This window comes from Bufo bufo, chromosome 5, assembly GCF_905171765.1.
Source record: "Bufo bufo chromosome 5, aBufBuf1.1, whole genome shotgun sequence".
Taxonomy (NCBI): Eukaryota; Metazoa; Chordata; class Amphibia; order Anura; family Bufonidae; genus Bufo; species Bufo bufo.
The window spans coordinates 344,157,599-344,181,371 of record NC_053393.1 but is presented as its reverse complement, the minus strand read 5'-3'; the positions used below and the strand labels follow the sequence as shown (position 1 = coordinate 344,181,371).

The following is a 23,773-nucleotide window of genomic DNA, read 5'->3' as shown; positions in this document are numbered from 1 at the left end:
AGAGCTAGAGGGCTGCAAAAGGCAGCAACATGTAGGTAAAACCCCTGCAAACAAATGTGGATAGGGAAATGATTTAAAATAAAAATAAAAAAAATAAAAATGAACCAATATCAATTGGACAGAGGTCCCATAGCAGAGAATCTGGCATCACGTCAGCAGAGAATCAGTCTCTTCATGCCATAGCAAAGAATCTGGCTTCATTTCAGCAGAAAATCAGTCTCTTCATGCCATAGCAGAAAATCTGGCTTCATGTCACCCACCACTGGAACAGGCCACTGTCACATATTTAGGCCCCGGCACCCAGACAGAGGAGAGAGGTCCCGTAACAGAGAATCTGGCCTTATGTCAGCACAGAATCTGTCTTCATGTCATAGCAGAGAATCAGGCTTCACGTCACCCACCACTGGAACAGGCCACTGTCACACATTTAGGCCCAGGCACCCAGGCAGAGGAGAGAGGTCCCGTAACAGAGAATCTGGCCTTATATCAGGACAGAATCTGTCTTCATGTCATAGCAGAGAATCAGGCTTCACGTCACCCACCACTGGAACAGGCCACTGTCACACATTTAGGCCCAGGCATCCAGGCAGAGGAGAGAGGTCCCGTAACAGAGAATCTGGCCTTATGTCAGCACAGAATCTGTCTTCATGTCATAGCAGAGAATCAGGCTTCACGTCACCCACCACTGGAACAGGCCACTGTCACATATTTAGGCCCAGGCACCCAGGCAGAGGAGAGAGGTCCCGTAACAGAGAATCTGGCCTTATGTCAGCGCAGAATCAGTCTTCATGTCATAGCAGAGAATCAGGCTTCACGTCACCCACCACTGGAACAGGCCACTGTCACATATTTAGGCCCAGGCACCCAGGCAGAGGAGAGAGGTCCCGTAACAGAGAATCTGGCCTTATGTCAGCACAGAATCTGTCTTCATGTCATAGCAGAGAATCAGGCTTCACGTCACCCACCACTGGAACAGGCCACTGTCACACATTTAGGCCCAGGCACCCAGGCAAAGGAGAGAGGTCCCGTAACAGAGAATCAGGCTTCACGTCACCCACCACTGGAACAGGCCACTGTCACACATTTAGGCCCAGGCACCCAGGCAGAGGAGAGAGGTCCCGTAACAGAGAATCTGGCCTTATGTCAGCACAGAATCTGTCTTCATGTCATAGCAGAGAATCAGGCTTCACGTCACCCACCACTGGAACAGGCCACTGTCACACATTTAGGCCCAGGCACCCAGGCAGAGGAGAGAGGTCCCGTAACAGAGAATCTGGCCTTATGTCAGCACAGAATCTGTCTTCATGTCATAGCAGAGAATCAGGCTTCACGTCACCCACCACTGGAACAGGCCACTGTCACACATTTAGGCCCCGGCACCCAGACAGAGGAGAGGTTCATTCAACTTTGGGTTGCCCCGCAATATAATGGTAAAATGAAATTAAAAATAGTATTGAATGAGGAAGTGCCCTGGAGTAGAATAATATATTGTTAAGGGGAGGTAGTTAATATCTAATCTGCACAAGGGATGGACAGGTCCTGTGGGATCCATGCCTGGTTCATTTTTATGAACGTCAGCTTGTCCACATTGGCTGTAGACAGGCGGCTGCGTTTGTCTGTAATGACGCCCCCTGCCGTGCTGAATACACGTTCAGACAAAACGCTGGCCGCCGGGCAGGCCAGCACCTCCAAGGCATAAAAGGCTAGCTCTGGCCACGTGGACAATTTGGAGACCCAGAAGTTGAATGGGGCCGAACCATCAGTCAGTACGTGGAGGGGTGTGCACAGGTACTGTTCCACCATGTTAGTGAAATGTTGCCTCCTGCTAACACGTTCCGTATCAGGTGGTGGTGCAGTTAGCTGTGGCGTGGTGACAAAACTTTTCCACATCTCTGCCATGCTAACCCTGCCCTCAGAGGAGCTGGCCGTGACACAGCTGCGTTGGCGACCTCTTGCTCCTCCTCTGCCTTCGCCTTGGGCTTCCACTGGTTCCCCTGTGACATTTGGGAATGCTCTCAGTAGCGCGTCTACCAACGTGCGCTTGTACTCGTGCATCTTCCTATCACGCTCCAGTGTAGGAAGTAAGGTGGGCACATTGTATTTGTATCGGGGATCGAGCAGGGTGGAACCCAGTAGTCCGCACACGTTAAAATGTGGGCAACTCTGCTGTCGTTGCGCAGGCACTGCAGCATGTAGTCGCTCATGTGTGCCAGGCTGCCCAGAGGTAAGGACAAGCTGTCCTCTGTGGGAGGCGTATCGTCATCGTCCTGTGTTTCCCCCCAGCCACGCACCAGTGATGGGCCCGAGCTGCTTTGGGTGCCACCCCGCTGTGAACATGCTTCATCCTCATCCTCCTCCACCTCCTCCTCGTCCTCCTCGTCCTCCAGTAGTGGGCCCTGTCTGGCCACATTTGTACCTGGCCTCTGCTGTTGCAAAAAACCTCCCTCTGAGTCACTTCGAAGAGACTGGCCTGAAAGTGCTAAAAATGACCTCTCTTCCTCCTCTTCCTCCTGGGCCACTTCCTCTTTCATCATCGCCCTAAGTGTTTTCTCAAGGAGACATAGAAGTGGTATTGTAACGCTGATAACGGCGTCATCGCCACTGGCCATGTTGGTGGAGTACTCGAAACAACGCAACAGGGCACACAGTTCTCGCATGGAGGCCCAGTCATTGGTGGTGAAGTGTGTCTGATCCGCAGTGCGACTGACCCGTGCGTGCTGCAGCTGAAACTCCACTATGGCCTGCTGCTGCTCGCACAGTCTGTCCAGCATATGCAAGGTGGAGTTCCACCTGGTGGGTACGTCGCATATGAGGCGGTGAGCGGGAAGGCCAAAGTTACGCTGTAGCGCAGACAGGCGAGCAGCGGCAGGGTGTGAACGCCGGAAGCGCGAACAGACGGCCCGCACTTTATGCAGCAGCTCTGACATGTAGGGGTAGTTGCGAATGAACTTCTGCACCACCAAATTCAGCACATGCGCCAGGCAAGGGATGTGCGTCAAACCGGCTAGTCCCAGAGCTGCAACGAGATTTCGCCCATTATCGCACACCACCAGACCGGGCTTGAGGCTCACCGGCAGCAACCACTCGTCGGTCTGTTGTTCTATACCCCGCCACAACTCCTGTGCGGTGTGGGGCCTGTCCCCCAAACATATGAGTTTCAGAATGGCCTGCTGACGTTTACCCCGGGCTGTGCTGAAGTTGGTGGTGAAGGTGTGTGGCTGACTGGATGAGCAGGTGGAAGAAGAGGAAGAGGAAGCTGAGTAGGAGGAGGAGGAGACAGGAGGCAAAGAATGTTGCCCTGCGATCCTTGGCGGCGGAAGGACGAGCGCCAAACAGCTCTCCGCCTGGGGCCCAGCCGCCACTACATTTACCCAGTGTGCAGTTAGGGAGATATAGCGTCCCTGGCCGTGCTTACTGGTCCACGTATCTGTGGTTAGGAGGACCTTGCCACAGATGGCGTTGTGCAGTGCACACTTGATTTTTTCGGACACTTGTTTGTGCAGGGAAGGCACGGCTCTCTTGGAGAAGTAGTGGCGGCTGGGAACAACATACTGTGGGACAGCAAGTGACATGAGCTGTTTGAAGCTGTGTGTGTCCACCAGCCTAAATGACAGCATTTCATAGGCCAGTAGTTTAGAAATGCTGGCATTCAGGGCCAGGGATCGAGGGTGGCTAGGTGGGAATTTACGCTTTCTCTCAAATGTTTGTGAGATGGAGAGCTGAACGCTGCCGTGTGACATGGTTGAGATGCTTGGTGACGCAGGTGGTGGTGTTGGTGGTACATCCCATGTTTGCTGGGCGGCAGGTGCCAACGTTACTCCAGAGGCAGAGGCCGAGGCGGCTGCAGCAGCAGCAGAAGAGGCCGAGGCGGCCGCAGCAGAAGAGGTAGCAGGGGGAGCCTGAGTGACTTCCTTGTTTTTAAGGTGTTTACTTCACTGCAGTTCATGCTTTGCATGCAGGTGCCTGGTCATGCAGGTTGTGCTAAGGTTCAGAACGTTAATGCCTCGCTTCAGGCTCTGATGGCACAGCGTGCAAACCACTCGGGTCTTGTCGTCAGCACATTGTTTGAAGAAGTGCCATGCCAGGGAACTCCTTGAAGCTGCCTTTGGGGTGCTCGGTCCCAGATGGCGGCGGTCAGTAGCAGGCGGAGTCTCTTGGCGGCGGGTGTTCTGATTTTGCCCACTGCTCCCTCTTTTGCTACGCTGTTGGCTCGGTCTCACCACTGCCTCTTCCTCCGAACTCTGAAAGTCAGTGGCACGACCTTCATTCCATGTGGGGTCTAGGACCTCATCGTCCCCTGCATCGTCTTCCACCCAGTCTTGATCCCTGACCTCCTGTTCAGTCTGCACACTGCAGAAAGACGCAGCAGTTGGCACCTGTGTTTCGTCATCATCAGAGACGTGCTGAGGTGGTATTCCCATGTCCTCATCATCAGGAAACATAAGTGGTTGTGCGTTCGTGCATTCTATCTCTTCCACCCCTGGGGAAGAGCTAGGTGGATGCCCTTGGGAAACCCTGGCAGCAGAGTCTTCAAACAGCATAAGAGACTGCTGCATAACTTGAGGCTCAGACAGTTTCCCTGATATGCATGGGGGTGAAGTGACAGACTGATGGGCTTGGTTTTCATGCGCCATCTGTGCGCTTTCTGCAGAAGACTGGGTGGGAGATAATGTGAACGTGCTGGATGCACTGTCGGCCACCCAATTGACTAATGCCTGTACCTGCTCAGGCCTTACCATCCTTAGAACGGTATTGGGCCCCACCAAATATGGCTGTAAATTCTGGCGGCTACTGGGACCTGAGGTAGTTGGTACACTAGGACGTGTGGCTGTGGCAGAACGGCCACGTCCTCTCCCAGCACCAGAGGGTCCACTAACACCACCACGACCATGTCCACGTCCGCGTCCCTTATTAGATGTTTTCCTCATTGTTCCCGTTCACCACAATTTTGAGAATGGCAAATTTGGGAATAGTTTTTCAACCCAGAACAAAAAATGTGCTTTTACGGTCACTACAAATAACTTGACCAGCTAAAACAGTCCAGATTTGGTTGAATAGAAATGTGAGGCCTGTTTTTTTTTTGCGCTGTGTGACAGGTATAGGTTTAATCACAGAATTAGACTTCTATCTGCACGGTAGCGTGTGTCTTAGGTTTTTCTGAATGACACTTTCAGCACCTTCAATGTAAGATATCCTTTTTGGGATAGATTTCAAGTAGGCCTCATATAGCAGAAACTAGTTATTTTGAGAATGGCAAATTTGGGAAAAGTTTTTCAACCCAGAACAAAAAGTGTGCTTTTACGGTCACTACAAATAACTTGACCAGCTAAAACAGTCCAGATTTGGTTGAATAGAAATGTGAGGCCTGTTTTTTTTTTGCGCTGTGTGACAGGTATAGGTTTAATCACAGAATTAGACTTCTATCTGCACGGTAGCGTGTGTCTTAGGTTTTTCTGAATGACACTTTCAGCACCTTCAATGTAAGATATCCTTTTTGGGATAGATTTCAAGTAGGCCTCATATAGCAGAAACTAGTTATTTTGAGAATGGCAAATTTGGGAAAAGTTTTTCAACCCAGAACAAAAAGTGTGCTTTTACGGTCACTACAAATAACTTGACCAGCTAAAACAGTACAGATTTGGTTGAATAGGAATGTGAGGCCTGTTTTTTTTTTGCGCTGTGTGACAGGTATAGGTTTAATCACAGAATTAGACTTCTATCTGCACGGTAGCGTGTGTCTTAGGTTTTTCTGAATGACACTATCAGCACCTTCAATGTAAGATATCCTTTTTGGGATAGATTTCAAGTAGGCCTCATATAGCAGAAACTAGTTATTTTGAGAATGGCAAATTTGGGAATAGTTTTTCAACCCAGAACAAAAAATGTGCTTTTACGGTCACTACAAATAACTTGACCAGCTAAAACAGTACAGATTTGGTTGAATAGAAATGTGAGGCCTGTTTTTTTTTTTTTGCGCTGTGTGACAGGTATAGGTTTAATCACAGAATTAGACTTCTATCTGCACGGTAGCGTGTGTCTTAGGTTTTTCTGAATGACACTATCAGCACCTTCAATGTAAGATTTTCTTTTTGGGATAGATTTCAAGTAGGCCTCATATAGCAGAAACTAGTTATTTTGAGAATGTCAAATTTGGGAATAGTTTTTCAACCCAGAACAAAAACTGTGCTTTTACGGTCACTACAAATAACTTGACCAGCTAAAACAGTACAGATTTGGTTGAATAGAAATGTCAGGTCTATTTTTTAGGCGCTGGGTGACAGGCTCAACTTGCCCCTGATGTAGTATATGGCCAAAAAATAACCACACTATTGATGGTTAAATTCACTTGGGTGACACAGGCTCAGCCTGCACCAGATGTAGTATATGGCCAAAAAATAACCAGGCTGTTGATGGTTAAATGCACTTCGGTGACACAGGCTCAGCCTGCAGCTGATGTAGTATATGGCCAAAAAATAACCAGACAGTTGATGGTTAAATGCACTTCGGTGACACAGGCTCAGCCTGCAGCTGATGTAGGATATAGCACAAAATAACCACACTATTGATGGTTAAATACACTTGGTGATAGCTTGTGCTGGCGCACCACAAGTCACGAAATGGCTGCCGATCACCCCAGAAAAAAGTGATCTAAAAACGCTCTGGGCAGCCTCAAAAAAGTGAGCAAGTCGATATTAGCACTTCAATGATCCACAGCTGCAGATCGATCACAGAATGAAGTCTTTTGGAGGAGTTAATCTGCCTAATCTCGCCCTAACGTCGCAGCAGCAACCTCTCCCTATGCTTGAATCAGCAGAGTGACGTGCAGCGCTACGTGACCCAAGCTTATATAGAGGCTGGGTCACATGCTGCACTGGCCAATCACAGCCATGCCAATAGTAGGCAAGGCTGTGATGGCCTCTTGGGGCAAGTAGTATGACGCTTGTTGATTGGCTGCTTTGCAGCCTTTCAAAAAGCGCCAAGAAAGCGCCAAGAAAGCGCCAAGAAAGCGCCGAACACCGAACCCGGACTTTTACGAAAATGTTCGGGTTCGGGTCCGTGTCACGGACACCCCAAAATTCGGTACGAACCCGAACTATACAGTTCGGTTTCGCTCATCCCTAGTGATAACTGATTAATTGGTGGGGGTCCAACCCGTGAACCAGCGTTCTGTACCACCATCCCAATGGAGCAGCAAGCTAAGCACTAATCAGCTAGTTAGGGTATAGGTAGTGGCAGTCTTTAACACCATGCCAACAACTCAGTTGAGTGGGGCCCCAGCAGGCTCCATTACAGGAGGGTCAAACAGTACCACAACTTTCAACCATATCTGCATCATAAGGATGGAAATACAATTGTGGACTGGCAGGGATCCATTGCTGGGGATAGCAACTTGCTATTCCCGGCGGTGGTCCCTTGAACATCAGGGCTGCGCTAGACAGTAGACTACAGATACTAGTCTAATGCCCGATTGCCCCACAAGAAAAAAAAATTTATTATAGCTCCCAGAGTATGAAGACTGAATATTCAATAGGCACACTGACTAAGGGGCTGCAATAGGCGTCCCCTTCCCTTTGAGCCTCAGGCATTGGTACAATACCTGATATATCACCTTGCCCCTGAGATCTCTATGTTATCTTTGGTGTTGCATAGGACTGCATGTATTATCTACTACATTATATACTGCATGATATTTGTCATGTAGCTTCATGAACAGAGTGTAGATAATTTAATAGATTTTACCTGCAGTCCCATGTAACACCACAGATAATACAGTGATAATTCTCTGTGCAGATAATGTGGTAGATGTCAACTACAGTCTTATGTAATTCCACAGTCCACAGATGATACAGTGATAACTCTGAGTGCACATAATATAGTAGATGTCACCTGCTGTCCTATGTAACACCACAGATAATACAGTTATAACTCTAAGAGGACAGATCATAAGGTAGATGTTGCCTACAGTCCTATATAACACTGTAGATAACACAGTGATAACTCACTGAGCACAAATAATGCAGTAGATGCCACCCATAATACTATGTAAGACCACAGGTAACATAGTAGCAACTCTCAGAGTACAGATTATGTAGTAGATGTCACTATGTTACTATGTTACCTGCTGTCCTATGAAACATCATAAATAACATAGTGATAACTCATCATATGAGGGCACTACAGGGGGAACATTATTAACCCTTTTTCTACCAGCGCCACACATGTATGGCGCTGGTAGAGCTGTGCAAGAAAAAAGCCTGCTCAAGCGTGCAGAGGGGGTCATGGCCGGCAAGTCTCTGATGTTTCAAATAGCAGAGACCTGCGGCTAATTACCGCAACCAACAATAATGCCGATCACGGTAATTAAATGCTTAAAGGGGTTATCCGACTTAAAAAAATATGTGTTAGGGCTGCTTTATACATTATTAAAGATACATTTCTAATGTACTCACTTTATTGATTTTGCACTGTTTCCACACTGCTGATTTGGGTCATGTGACCCCCGACGTCATCAACCCTTCTCTGGTGCTGGCGTCTCGTTTACAAGCTTCTCCCTGCTTGAGGGAGTGGCCCAGCTCTGTAAACGAGACGTCAGAGCCTTTGGTGCCCGCCCCCTCTCTGCCGCGATCTCATTAGCATATCAATAGAGCAGCAGGGCTGTCATTACTGTGCAAAACAGAAGCTCCTGTGTTGCACTGAAAGAGTGTACAGGAGAGCTCTGATAAGGAAAGGGTTGCCCAGGTGCTGCCAGTCGCTATGTTGCTGTGATCCAGGAGCAGGAATAAAGGACAAGTAGCTCAGCCAATAAAAGGGAGAAGGCAAGTCAGGACAGCCAATCAGATGAAAGACCCTCCCTCCCTGCTGTTTACACTGGAGAGTAAAGACATGTGCTTCTGCCTGGGCTCTTAGGTTTCCCGAGGAAGGTGGGGGACACTGCATTGTGTGTATGGAGGGGTGGGGGAGGGGGACACTGCATTGTGTGTATGGAGGGGTGTGGGACACTGCATTGTGTGTATGGAGGGGTGGGGGAGGGGGACACTGCATTGTGTGTATGGAGGGGTGTGGGACACTGCATTGTGTGTATTGTGTGCATGGAGGGGTGGGGGACACTGCATTGTGTGTATGGAGGGGTGAGGGGGGGACCACTGCATTGTGTGTATGGAGGGGTGTGGGACACTGCATTGTGTGTATGGAGGGGTGGGGGAGGGGGACACTGCATTGTGTGTATGGAGGGGTGTGGGACACTGCATTGTGTGTATGGAGGGGTGGGGGAGGGGGACACTGCATTGTGTGTATGGAGGGGTGTGGGACACTGCATTGTGTGTATTGTGTGCATGGAGGGGTGGGGGACACTGCATTGTGTGTATGGAGGGGTGGGGGGGGACCACTGCATTGTGTGTATGGAGGGGTGTGGGACACTGTATTGTGTGTATGGAGGGGTGGGGGACACTGCATTGTGTGTATGGAGGGCTGGGGGACACTGCATTGGGTGTATGGAGGGGTGTGGGACACTGCATTGGGTGTATGGGGTGGGGGAGGGGGACACTGCATTGGGTGTATAGTGTGTATGGAGGGGTGGGGGACACTTCATTGTGTATATTGTGTGTGTATAGAGGGGTGGGGGACACTGCATTGTGTATATTGTGTGTATGGAGGGGTGGGGACACTTCATTGTGTATATTGTGTGTATGGAGGGGTGGGGGACACTTCATTGTGTATATTGTGTGTGTATGGAGGGGTGGGGGACACTGCATTGTGTATATTGTGTGTATGGAGGGGTGGGGGACACTTCATTGTGTATATTGTGTGTATGGAGGGGATGGGGGACACTGCATTGTGTATATTGTGTGTATGGAGGGGTGGGGGACACTGAATTGTGTATATTGTGTGTGTATAGAGGGGTGGGGACACTGCATTGTGTATATTGTGTGTATGGAGGGGTGAAGCACACTGCATTGTGTATGGGGGGGAGGGGGGACAGTGACTACATAGTATATAGTCAACATAGATATGGCTGTAATATAGCTTAGATAGATATAGGTGTCATATATGACCCCTATATCTATCTAAGCTATATTAGATACATACACAGAGCTGCCTCAGAGCTTAGATACACAGAGCTGCCTTAGAGCTTAGATACACAGAGCTGCCATAGAGCTTAGATACACAGAGTTGCCATAGAGCTTAAATACACAGAGCTGCCATAGAGCTTAGATACACAGAGCTGCCATAGAGCTTAGATACACAGAGCTGCCATAGAGCTTAGATACACAGAGCTGCCATAGAGCTTAGATACACAGAGCTGCCATAGAGCTAAGATACACAGAGCTGCCATAGAGCTTAGATACACAGAGCTGCCATAGAGCTTAGATACATATAGCTTAGATACACATAGCTGCCATAGAGCTTAGATACACAGAACTGACATAGAGCTTAGATACACAGAGCTGCCATAGAGCTTAGATACACAGAGCTGCCATAGAGCTTAGATACACAGAGCTGCCATAGAGCTTAGATACACAGAGCTGCCATAGAGCTTAGATACACAGAGCTGCCATAGAACTTAGATACACAGAGCTGCTATATAGCTTAGATACACAGAGCTGCCATATAGATTAGATACATAGAGCTTAGATACACAGAGCTGCCATAGAGCTTAGATACACAGAGCTGCCATAGAGCTTAGATACACAGAGCTGCCAAAGAGCTTAGATACACAGAGCTGCCATAGAGCTTAGATACACAGAGCTGCCATAGAGCTTAGATACACAGAGCTGCCATAGAGCTTAGATACACAGAGCTGCCATAGAGCTTAGATACACAGAGCTGCCATAGAGCTTAGATACACAGAGCTGCCATTGAGCTTAGATACACAGAGCTGCCATAGAGCTTAGATACACAGAGCTTAGATACACATAGCTGCCATAGAGCTTAGATACACATAGCTGCCATAGAGCTTAGATACACAGAGCTGCCATAGAGCTTAGATACACAGAGCTGCCATAGAGCTTAGATACACAGAGCTGCCATAGAGCTTAGATACACAGAGCTGCCATAGAGCTTAGATACATAGAGCCTGTGTTTCTGCAATGTGACAGGATGATCTGTCTGTGTGAGGTAGGAGATGATCATGTGACTGGTTTATGAAAAGTTAGGATGTGCAGAGCAGGGTGAGGGGAAGGTCAGATTGTTCACGCCCACAAATATTCATGAGGCAGAGCTCAGGCATTGTTGTTATACGCCCCCTCAGCATGTAAACAAAGCAATGACAGAACCATGAAAAGGTGTGCATATGGGTTTTAACTTGATGAAATCTAGCTTAACCAAATTATATGTACTGTATATCCTGATGGGTTTTAAGAGGTTTTTTTTTATTTTTATTAACTCGGATAACCCCTTTAAGATGCCGTAATCAAGTGAGATCACGGCACCTAAATGTGCAAAAACATGCAGCCAATCAGGACTTCAGTACATGCGCTGAATCTCTATGAAGAAATTCAGAGCATTAATGCTGCAATTCTTATTTTGGCCACCAGAGGGAAGACCAACATTAGAAATGAGCAAAATGCTAATTGTCATTTTTTAAATCGCTTATAGGTCAAAATGAAAAATTCAAAAACATAATTTATAAAATCATTTATGAACCTTAAAATGATGATAACAAATGAAAAAAAATAAATATATATATATATATATACAAGTTTAAATCACCCCCTTCTCCGTATAATAAAAAAAAAGCCTAAATAACACAAAATATAAACATCCTGGGTATCACCATGACCGAAAACGCCCATAACGGAAAAAAGTTTCAAAATGGCCGATTTTCCATTTTTTCATTGCTTCTCTTAACCAAAATTTTTTTATAAAATGTGATCCAAAAGTCACGCACACTCCAAAATTGTATCAATAAAAACTATGAATTGACCTGCAAAAAATGAGCCCCTAAACAGCTCATTAGATATAAGTATAAAAAAGTTATGAAGGTCAGAATATGGTGATGTAAAAAAAATAAAAAATTCTCAAAGTTTACATTTATTCTTATACTATTTACACATAAAAAAACTATACATATGGGGTATCTTTGTAATCGTACTGACCCAGAGAAAGAAGGGCATGGGTCAGTTTTGCCATAAACAAGACACAGTGGGAACAAAACCCGTAAAACGGTGGTGGGATTGTGTTTTTTTTTCCAATTGCACCCCATTTGGAATTTTTTTCCTGCTTTCCACTACATTTTATGCCATAATTAATGGTGGCATTAGAAAGTACAACTTGTCCCGTAAGGAATAGGCACTTATGTCGCTATGTGACTGGAGATATAAAAAGTTATGGCACACGGAAAATAGGGAAGAAAAATGAAACCGCAAAAACTAAAAAAACTCCAGTATCCTAAGGGTTAAATGGGTTTTCCAAGTTATGGAAAACAATATAGCACTGTAAATCTGATGGTCAGCAATATATAACTAAGCTAAGCAAGTTTTAGGCAAAACAAATATCTATTTCCTCATTTCCCTGGTTCTCTTCTGGCCCTTTGTTTACTTGCAATAAAAACAATCTCTGCCCCTCCCCCTGCTCTGCTAAGGGGGAGAATACAAGTGCTGCCCTGAGTGACATGTCTGCCTGCTGGGAGACTCTGCAGCATGTTGTATGTGTAGAACTACAAGTCCCAGCTGTACAATGACACTGCTAAGGGAGTGAATACAAGTGCTGCCCTGAGTGACATATCTGCCTGTTGGGAGACTCAGCAGCATGTTGTATGTGTAGGACTACAAGTCCCAGCTGTATAATGACACTGCTAAGGGAGTGAATACAAGTGCTGCCCTGAGTGACATTTCTGCCTGCTGGGAGACTCAGTAGCATGTTGTATGTGTAGAACTACAAGTCCCAGCTGTATAATGACACTACTAAGGGAGTGAATACAAGAGCTGCCCTGAGTGACATGTCTGCCTGCTGGGAGACTCAGCAGAATGTTGTATGTATAGAACTACAAGTCCCAGCTGTATAATGACACTGCTGATACACACAGGATCTTCCCCCTACCTGCAATGCTCTGCAGAACTTCTCTTTCAGCTCCTGTGCCCAGCATTTGTCTCCTCACTGCCTGTAGCAACACAGTAAACACTTCAGCCCTGAGTCTGTGTAGCTGAAGGGGTTAAGAATCCTGGGAGAGAGCAATAAGCAGCAGCAGTGCAGGGGGCGTGGCCAGCACAGTGACGTCTCGTTTACAGGCTTGTGCACGAACATTATCAGAGCAGGGAGAGAAGCTGACATCACAGGTCATGTGACCCTCAGTGAAATCTGAGAAACCAGCAACTGCAGATAAAGTGAGTTAATTGGAAAGCTGTTACATTTGCCTATTTAGAAACATAGAAAGAACAAAAAAAATAACTCGGACAACCCCTTTAATACTGGGGGTACTATTAGGGACATTATTATTGGGCACAATACTAAGGGCATTGTTACTAATGGGACACTCTTGGGGAATATTATCACTATTGGGGGCACTGTTGGGGGCACTATTACTAAAGTAATTGTTACTCTGAGAGACTTATTAGCATTGGTGGGACTTTTGGGAACACTTTGAGGACTATCTGTATGGTACTTTTATTTTTCAAGTACAATATTTGGGGGCGTTGGGGAGAACAGCAGGCACAGTATTGGGGGTGGCAGTAGAATAACACTTTTGGGGTACCAGAAGGGGGAAGATTATGGAAATGTAGGAAATAGAGATGAGTGAACCAATGGAAGTTCGGGTTCGCCGGGTTCGGCCAAACTTCAGGTCAAAGTTCGGGTTCGGGACAAGAACTTGACCCGAATTTGACCCCGAACCTCATTGAACTCAATGCGGGCCTGAGCTTCACTTTATTATTTTCCATTATAACATGGTTATATCGGAAAATAATAGCATTATTAAGACAGAATGCAAAAGAATATAGCCATTTAGGGGTTAAAAGAAACAACTAACCTTATCCACTTGATCGTGCTGCAGCAGTCTCTTCTATCTTCATTCAGCAGGACCTGACGAAGAACCTGGGATGTGCGCAAAGATGTCAGCGCACATAGACACCATCGCACACATCGCAGGTCCTTTAGCAGGTCCTGCTGAATGAAGATAGGTGACTGCTGCAGCATGATCAAAAGGATGAAGTGAGTTTTTTTAACCCTTAAATGACCATATTCTTTTGCATTCTGTCTTAAGAATGCTGTTATTTTCCTATATAACCATGTTATAACAGAAAATAATAAAATCACTCATACACCGAACCCGAACTTCAGTGAAAAAGTCCAGGTTCAGGTCCGGGTACCCGAATTCGCAAAGTTCAGGTTCGCTCATCCCTAGTAGGAACCCAAGATGCCTGTGTGGCAAACCCTGCAGAAACGAGAAGTACAATAGCTGAAATAATTTTGCATTGCAGCCTGGTCCGAATGGAGATGAGGAAAGAGACATCACTGGATGTAAAAGGTATTTAGTGTTGTATTAAATGTCCAATTCAAATATGCCTTTAGTGGTAGGGCTGGGGGTGTGGGAGGTTGAACACAGAATTTAAATTTTCGCCTCAGGCAGCAGAAAGCTAGAATCAGTTTTGGCCACAACATTCCTAGGACAGTTGTGGACAAACAGGGAACTGCTGCCAATGTAGTGATTTGGAGCAAAGGAACTTTGGACTATGGGAATTTGCTCTTATTGTTATCTCCCTACTTTATTGCACTTTGAAGGGTTAATTTGCACTGGGATTTATGGTGTTGTTTTTAGTATTCCATAGTGTTGAACTATATTTATATGTTCATTGTAAGATACCCTGTTCATTTGCACTGTTATTACACGATAGCTCTACTGCACTGTGGAAAGGGTTAATGCACAGCCAACTAATACTGAGGGACTTTATGACTTTCTACCTATGCAATGTATTGGAGGGAAAAAACAGACACACTGACCTTCTGACTTGTTTATTTCTGTTGTTTATGTCTAAAGATTTGTTTTTGTCTGGAAAAGCGGTTTAGTCATTTCCATATGCTGGTGGATACTGTTAGATGATGATCAGGCTCTGAAGCATGAGGTTGGGTGTTTGTGTGAATGGAGAAGAGTTAGATTAGGGGATGTCATAGGCCATCCTGAAAAGATGTGTTTTAGAGAATGCCTTAAACTGTGGATGTTGGCAATTAACCTAATTGCTTGGGGTAAGGCATTCCTGAGAACTGGTGCAGCTCAAGAGAAGTGTTGAAGAAAGAGAGGTTCAGACTATGGTGGATGTAAGTCTTAAATCATTGGAAGGGTCTGGAGCATTCGCAGGGTGGTAGCCAGAAATGAGGGAGGAAATATAGAGAGGTGCAGCATTGTGGAGAGCTTTGTGGGTGAGAATCAGCAGTTTACTGTGTGGGCAACCAGTGCAATGACTGGCACGGGGCGTAGTGAGGGGGAGACCAATTAATAAAAAGTCATAGTAATCAAGGCAAGAATGGATCAGGGCAACAATCAGACTTTTTTTTTTTTTAACAGAATGTTACAGTATACCTGCTCAGTGAGAAATGAGCCAGCAATGTTACACTGTATAAAAATGATAATGCTTATGGCAATAATGACACAGGTAACAGTGAAGATTAACTATAATAATGATGATGTTCAATGAAACTAAATATAGACTACAGTATAGCATTTAGTATAGTATATACCAGGCATGCTCAACCTGCGGCCCTCCAGCTGTTGCAAAACTACAACTCCCAGCATGCCCGAATAGCCTACAGCTATCAGCCTACAGCAGGGCATTGTGGGAGTTGTAGTTTTACAACCGCTGGAGGGCCGCAGGTTGAGCATGCCTGGTATATACTGTAGTATAGCATATACTACTCACCACAAGTGAGACATGAAGAACTATAACGCTATTAGCGATATTTGCTGTGGCTAAATACAGATCGCATCATAGCGTATGCTAACTGCAACAACAATGTTGACATACAAATAGCTATAACACTATAGACAATGTTCATTGAGACCAAATATAGAAAACCACTACTCACAACAATGTAGGGGACCTACAATATGATGGCCATAAACCCATGTGAATGCATCACTATGAGAAGCAACCAGTTATTTACTCGCAACTCGAGTTACCCAACGAGTCAAATATCGCTAGATTTTTGTGAGTAGTGTATGCTAGTAATAACATGTACATACACAGGGAAAGGTTATAATGACAGAGCAAATATTAAAAAAAAAAGGAATCACTCCTAATCATAAATGGGTGCCAGCCTAAACAACCTTGACCAAGGCACCATGAACAGCATCAGAAAATCCCCAGCACACTAAGAGATTCAGTGAAGAAAATGATTTTGTTTATTCACCCATTCACAACGTTTCAATCCTCACTAGGATCTTTCTCAAGTACCATACTTGAGAAAGATCCTGGAGAGGACTGGAACATTGCACGGTCATGGGTGAATAAACAACACCGTTTCCTTCACTGAATCTCTTGGTGTGCTACAGTTTTTCTGATGCTATATATATTTATTTATATCTTGATCTATCTATCTAGCTATCTATCTAATGCCTTGAAAAAAGTATTCATACCCCTTGACCTTTTCCAAATTCTTTTCATGTTTCACCCACAAGCGTAAACATATTTTATTTGGATTTTATGTGATAGACCAACAAAAAGTAGCAAGTAATTGTGAAGTGTACTGTAAATAAAATACATGGTTTTAAAAAAATTCAATCTGGTAGTTTGGCGTACATTTGTATTAAGCCTTCCTGAGTCAATTTGTAGGACCAACTTTAGCTGCAATTACAGTTGCAAGGCTTTTGGGTGTGTCTCTACCAGCTTTGCACATCCAGAGGTTGAAATTTTTGCCCATTCTTCTTTAAAAAATAGTTTAAGCTCAGTCAGATTAATGAAGATTGTCTGTGAACAGCAATTTTTAAGTCTTGCCACAGATTCTCAATGTGATTTAGGTCTGGACCATTCTAACACATGAATAAGCTTTGATCTAAACCATTCCAAAGTACCTCCACCCCAGTCTCAAGTCTTTTGCAGCCTCTACCAGGTTTTCCTCCAGGATTACCCTTTAGCTCTATCCATCTTCCTATCAGCTCTGACCATCTTCCCTGTCCCTGCTGAAGAAAAGCATCCCCACAGCATGGTGCTGCCACCACCACCATGTTTCACGGTGGAGATGATGTGTTTAGGGTGATGTGCACTGTTAGTTTTCTGTTACATAGGGGGAGATTTATCAAATCGGGTATAAAGGAAGACTGGTTTAGTTGCCCACAGCAACCAATCAGATTCCACCTTTTATTTTTTTAGAACTCTTTTGGAAAATAGAAGATCAAATCATATTGGTTGATAGGGGATCCTAAGACAGTTTTCCTTCACACTAGTTTGATAAATCTCTCCCACAGAGTTTCCCATTTAGGCCAAAGTTAAAGTTTGGTCTCATCTGATCAGAGCACCTTCTTCCACATGTTTGTTGTGTCTCCTACATGACTTGTGGCAAACTGCAAACTGGATTTCTTATGGCTTGCTTTAAAAATGACTTTTTTCTTGCCATCCTTCCATAAAGGCCAGATTTGTGGAGTACATGACTAATAGTCGTCCTGTGGACAGATTGTCCCACCTGAGCTGTAGAGTTACCATGGCTGCTTCTCTAACTAGTGCTCTCCTTGCCTGGACTGTCAGTTTAGGTTGATAGCCATGTCCTAGTAAGGTGGCGGTTGTGTCCTACTCCTTCCATTTTTGAATGATAGAATTAATAGTGCTCAATTAAATGTTCATAGCTTGGGATAATTTTTTATAGCCTAACCCTACTTTACACTTTTATAGAACTTTATCCCTGACCTGTCTGATGTGTTTCTTGGCTTTCCTGATGCTATTGGATCACTAATGTTCTCTAAGGCTACCTTCATATTAGCATTTTGACATTCCGTTTTTAAGATTCGGCATACTGATTTGTAATCAAAACTGAACCATTTTAATCAGGTTTTGAGGTCCTCTGCCAGATCTCAAAACCTGAAACCAAAACACGTATGTGAAAGTAGCCTAAGAAACCTTTGAGGCCTTCACAGAACAGTTGTAGTTATGCTGAGAATAAATTACACATATGTGAACTCTATTTACTAATTAGGTGACTACTGAAGGCAATTTGTCACACTGGATTATATTTAGGGGTATCAGAGTACAGGGGCGGAATGCAAATGTGCAACACACTTTCCAGATCTTTAGTTATTACAAATTTTTAAAACGATGTATAATTTTCTTTTCACTTCACACATACTTACTACTTTGTGTTGGTCTGTCACATAAAATCCAAATAGAATACATATAGGTTTGTGGGTGTAATGTGAAAAAATTTGGAAAAGTTCAAGGAATACTTTTTCAAGGCACTGTATATATAGTTGCTCATCTTTTTCTCCTGCTGCTTGAAGATTGCATTACATTTTTGGTGAAAGATTCACTTTAAAGCCTGCCACAGAGGATTTACAATGACAACCGGTGGATTTTTTTTTATAAGAACCGTTACCTTGTCTAACTGCTTAAGTCATCTGAGGGGTTAAATGATTGGGATAACAGTTATTTCTGATCTTGGTCATTGTGTGTGGGTGTTAGTTATATTACAGAGCTGGCACTCACTGATTAAGGCCTCATGCACACGACCGCGGATCCGCAAAAAATGGAAGCCGCCCGTGTGCCTTCCGCAATTTGCGGAACGGGCGGCCCATTGTAGAAATGCCTATTCTTGTCCGCAAAAACGGACAAGAATAGGACATGTTATATTTTTTTGTGGGGCCACGGAACGGTGCAACGTATGCGGACAGCATACGGAGTGCTGTCCGCATCTTTTGCAGCCCCATTGAAGTGTGGGTCCGCACCCGAGCCGCAAAAAATGGGACTCGGATGCGGACCACAACAACGGTCGTGTGCATGAGGCCTAAGGAAAAGGTTTAGCTTCTGAGCCCACTCAATACACCCTTTCAGCCATTATGATATAAATGTACATGAAATGTTGGGAAGACAATAAACATGTTTTGTCTTGCAGTTTTCACTTCTAAAGGGAAGTGTCTAATAATAACACCAGTAAAAAAAATTCACAAACAAAAATGCTGTGCATATTTCATTGTAGACTTTAAAGGGTTTGGCCACTATCTATTTATTACTAGCTACAAATATGATTGGAACATCACATTCAAGCTAATAATAGGTATTATTAAACCATGGGTGCCAATGTCTGAAGGTTTAATATGCCTGATCGTTGTTTACTTGCAGGCCTGCACAACTACTTACTGGTGCTGCGCTCAGTTTACTTACACTGGGGACAGACTGCACATGTGCTATTTCTCCTGTCCATCTCCAGAGTAAGTGAATGGAGATCGCCGATGAACAGAAACCTCCATATTTTCATTAAAACCATTAAATTAAAACTGAAATCTACACTTAAGGCCTCATGCACGCGACTGTGGATGTGGCCCACATCCAATCAGCATTTTAATGAATCCCCAACGTGTGCCGTCCGCATCCGCACTTCCACTCCATTGCCCAGCAAAAAAAATACAAAAAAATAGAATATGTCCTATACTTGTCTATTTTACGTATGATTTAGCAAACCTCAAAATGCGGAAAACATACGGCTAGCATCCTTGTCTTGCGGATCTGCAATTTGCTGACGGCAAAAATGGTTATGGCAGTGTGCATGAGGCCTAAATCCCATCTTGACTGTTTTGCGTTAAATCCATTTTCCACATGCAACATGTTTCTGTAGTTTAGATTTCAAAATAAATACAAATCAGTCACTCAATGACTAAGCTGCTGCATTACTTCTATAATGATTGCAAACTTTGTATGCATACCTATCTCTGATGCTGATACTGTAATATTGTACCAGGGGATTTCCTCCCGATCCAGTCGTTTTGTTGTCTTAATTACACCATTTTTTGAATCAATTTCAAAAATCTTCTCTTCTTGTAAATTATTATCCATGAAATACCTGTCAAAGTTAAACAAAGTAGTTCATACTCTGTGCACACGGAGAAAAAACAACTATGGTACATATGCTGTCAAGAAAGTTACAACTATGTATGCAGCTCTTTTAGTTATAAAAGCATATGAACATATTTATATAATATTTCATGACTGTATATTTTATGTACAATTTAAGTTACCATTTTCAATTTCCCATTACCCATCTGATATAAATTACCAACTTTATACATATGTCAAGTTACAAAGGTATATGTTTTTCATTCATATGAAGAGGAGAAAAAGCTAAACTAAAAAGAAATAAAGAAGTAAAAGAGGAAGGAAGAGGGTAGAGGGCAATGGATGAGGGAGGAAGAGTATGGAAGAAGAATAAGATCAGTTCCAATCCAGCACCATTTATTTCCTCATTTAACCCTCCTCTTATGTTAGCTTTCTGTTACTATCCATGATGTTAACGGGTCGGTTTTGACCCGTGTCTTAAATCAGCCATAAAATACCCTCTGAACAATTATTTATCATCCAATTTGTTTCTTACCTCTTGGTTACCTTGTTAGGCTTCTTTATCCTTGAAAAGATTGGTTTTAATATGGTGTGACCCCTTAGACCTTTCTTTTGATAGCATACCTCTCATTTTCAAATTTAAAAAATGGTAAAGAGGAGAAGACAAGCAGGCAAAGAGATGGGCCCCTCCCTAACTACAGCTCACAGGTTTGAGAGGTGATTGGCTGTCAGTGTTACTAAGCAGAGAGAGTGTTTATGATTTCAGTTTTGTCACTTATTAGTGTCCTATAATCCTATATTATAACTGGGTCAGAATTGATCCTAACACCATAAACGTCTTAATTTTCACCACAGTATTTTATAATTTAGTGAAAATAATTATTTTTCTATTACATTGTTTAAATAGAGGTTCCTGACAAAGTAAAAAAAATCTTGATGCAATAAACAAATTGATGTGATACTTATAGACATTCAAAACCTGAAAACGGGTCGGTTCTGACGCTAACATAAGAGGAGGGTTAATAGAGATGAGCAGATTTTCTAAAATTCCTATCAGGTCTGGTTTGGTTGAATTGACCAATAGATTCAATTTGTTACGAATAATTTGTTGCTATTCAAATCAAAAGTGCCGTAATTGGTCTGAAAAGTAGTGTATAACACTGAGTTTTTATAGAACTGCATTCAACCCCTTTCATGCTTTTCAACACCAAGAAAGTGTTAATAATGACAAAGTGACACCAACATATATGGCCATGGGTAAACAGATGCTAGCCAATGGTAACAGCCTGTTTAAAAACAAACAACACTATTTTATTTTTTAAATGTATTTTTTTTTTATTATTCTATAAATGATGGAAGATGCCTTCTTCTCTGTCTTCATTACTATAAAATATCAGCTACCATTTTATGAGATGTGTCCCTAGGTGGATCCCCAACAATCTGGATTCATTGGAAACTGAAATTTTGGAATCAATTTACTAATCTCTAACATTTATGTATGTCTATAGAAGGTAGTACAATCTGTGTCGCCACACAGGGCGTCTCACCTGACATTGGTGAATGAATTGTTACTGGCCTAGATGGCCTGGACATCTGGACCTTGCATTTCAATCCTTAACTTAATACTTGAAGCTATAGAAAATGTCAGCTGAACAGTAACAGGCAACTGGAGTTACATTCCCAAGTTTATTCATTAGGCAGTTTTATTCAGACAATTTTCAATGCTAAAGATGTAGAAGTGAAACCTGATGCATAATCCCACTACCTTATCTCACTAACTTAGTTTAATTATGTGCAAAGCTTCTAAAGCTTAAAGGTGGTGTTGAGTTACACTGCTGGGATGGCACGCTATCCAACTGATATTGGTACTGGCTACCTCTGTATGTGTATGTGCATTTGCTGACCACCGATATTTACCTAGTCACCACCATGGTCCTGGGCTCTGTGTTCAGGTGAGCACTGTACTCCCTGGCCGCCTCCATAATTGTCCGCGTCTAGACGCATTGCGGGGCAGATAACAGCAGTATCCAGCTGCCAGAGTCTCCCTATTCACCACCGCAGTCTCAGGCTCTGTCCTTGTAGGCCCTGTCCTCCCGAGACTACACCCCCACAGTTTCCTTCCAGCCCCAAGCTCAGCATGCCTTCCAGCCTGTTCCCTGTAGAACCTTTGTTTAAGGGCCAGCACATGTCACTTCCTGTGATTTAAGGGTTAGGCACATTTGACCGGTGCTGACCTTCCGACAAATCCCAGCCTTTCTGACCTATATAAGTGGCCCAGCCATCTACCCAGATGTCTGAGGTCCTTGTGTCCTGCTAAGGTTGATTTTGTACGTGGTTGTGTTCCTGAACTCCTGACCCGTGCTTGTCTTCTGGATTCTGCTAGCTGTTTGATCATTGCATGTCCTGTCTTGACAATCTTGTTGCTGACCCGGATTGCCTGACCTCTACCTGTGCGGTCTGCCCTGAACCATTGCTTGAACGACTTTGCCACTGCCTCATCCTTAGGTACTGCACTGTCGCTCCTGGTTACAACTCAGTCTGTTGACTATGTCTGTACCTCTGGTACCTTGTACTGGTACCCCTTGGTCTGCTTGGGCCAGCTACTTTGTGTGCCAACCTAACTCAAGAGGTAGCGACCTGGTGTTCTAATGTAAAACAATGGCAGACATTTCCAATGTGCAAGTAAATATCTGAATACACCTCATGGTATACAATTAAATCTGTTCATAGGAAAAAAAGGCAAATCAAACCTTCATTTCACCCTCTTTAAAAAAAAATGATATGTTATGAATCTACATTGTTTTATATTTTACATTAACACTGCATATTTTGCCTTACTTGAAATACTTGGAAAGAAACAGTAACTAAAGTTGAAAAATACATTTTCATGATCTAGTTAATGATAGTATTGTACAGTGTGTGGCATGTACATCATGCATATACAATGGTTGAGAAACTCTGTACTTGCAATTCATTATTTTATTTTAAATCTCAAAATAAAGATTAACACTTTTAACATGTATTCATTATGAATGACACCATCATTCAGATTGTGCTGCATATACTGTATATCACTCAAATGTGGATAAACAATGAAAATACTTTAAGAGAAACCTTACCTCAGAGAAAATGGCTAATAATCACTTCAGGACAATGTATATCAAAATCTTAATAGGGTAATTAGTAGTGCTGAGCGAACCCAAACTGTAAAGTTCGGGTCCATACCGAACTTTACGATTTTTGGTACCCGGACCCGAACTTTGCCGGAAAAGTTTGAGTTTGAGTTCGGTGTTTGGCCATTTGATAAAGCTTGTTGAAAGGCTGCAGGGCAGCCAATCAACAAACTTTTAAGCTGTGTGCCCTTAGAAGCCATCACAGTCATGCCTACTAATGGCATGGCTGTGATTGGCCGGTGCATCATGTGACCCAGCCTCTATATAAGCTGGATCACGTGTAGCACCGCCCATCAGCTCTCAGTAGTGAAGGGACAGAAAGCAGGCAACTGAAGTGAGGGACAGTGTTAGTGCAATTTTTTGTGGGTGCAATGCACCATCTTTGCACTCCTGACACAGAAAGATAATCACAAATCTGGCTGTTAATTCTGTGGGTGACCTACAGCAATTTGTTTGTGGGTGCAATACACCATCTTGGCACCCCAGACACAGAAAGCTAATCATAAATCTGGCTGATAATTTTGTGGGTAACCTACAGCAATTTTTTGTGGGTGCAATGCACCATCTTTGCACCCCTGACACAGAAAGATAATCATAAATCTGGCTGTTAATTCTGTGGGTAACCTACAGCAAATT

General features: G+C 43.9%; 1 protein-coding gene across 2 annotated transcripts in view; it reads right to left on the bottom strand.

Annotated features, from left to right (window-relative positions):
- The window catches only part of CDH18 (cadherin 18), a 601,411-nt gene that overhangs the window by 102,479 nt on the left and 475,159 nt on the right, over nt 1-23,773 (bottom strand). For both annotated transcript variants that reach the window (XM_040432520.1, XM_040432521.1), the window contains exon 7: nt 19,835-19,971. In XM_040432520.1, the coding sequence (XP_040288454.1) occupies nt 19,835-19,971 (137 nt within the window). The remainder of the gene's footprint in view (nt 1-19,834; nt 19,972-23,773) is intronic.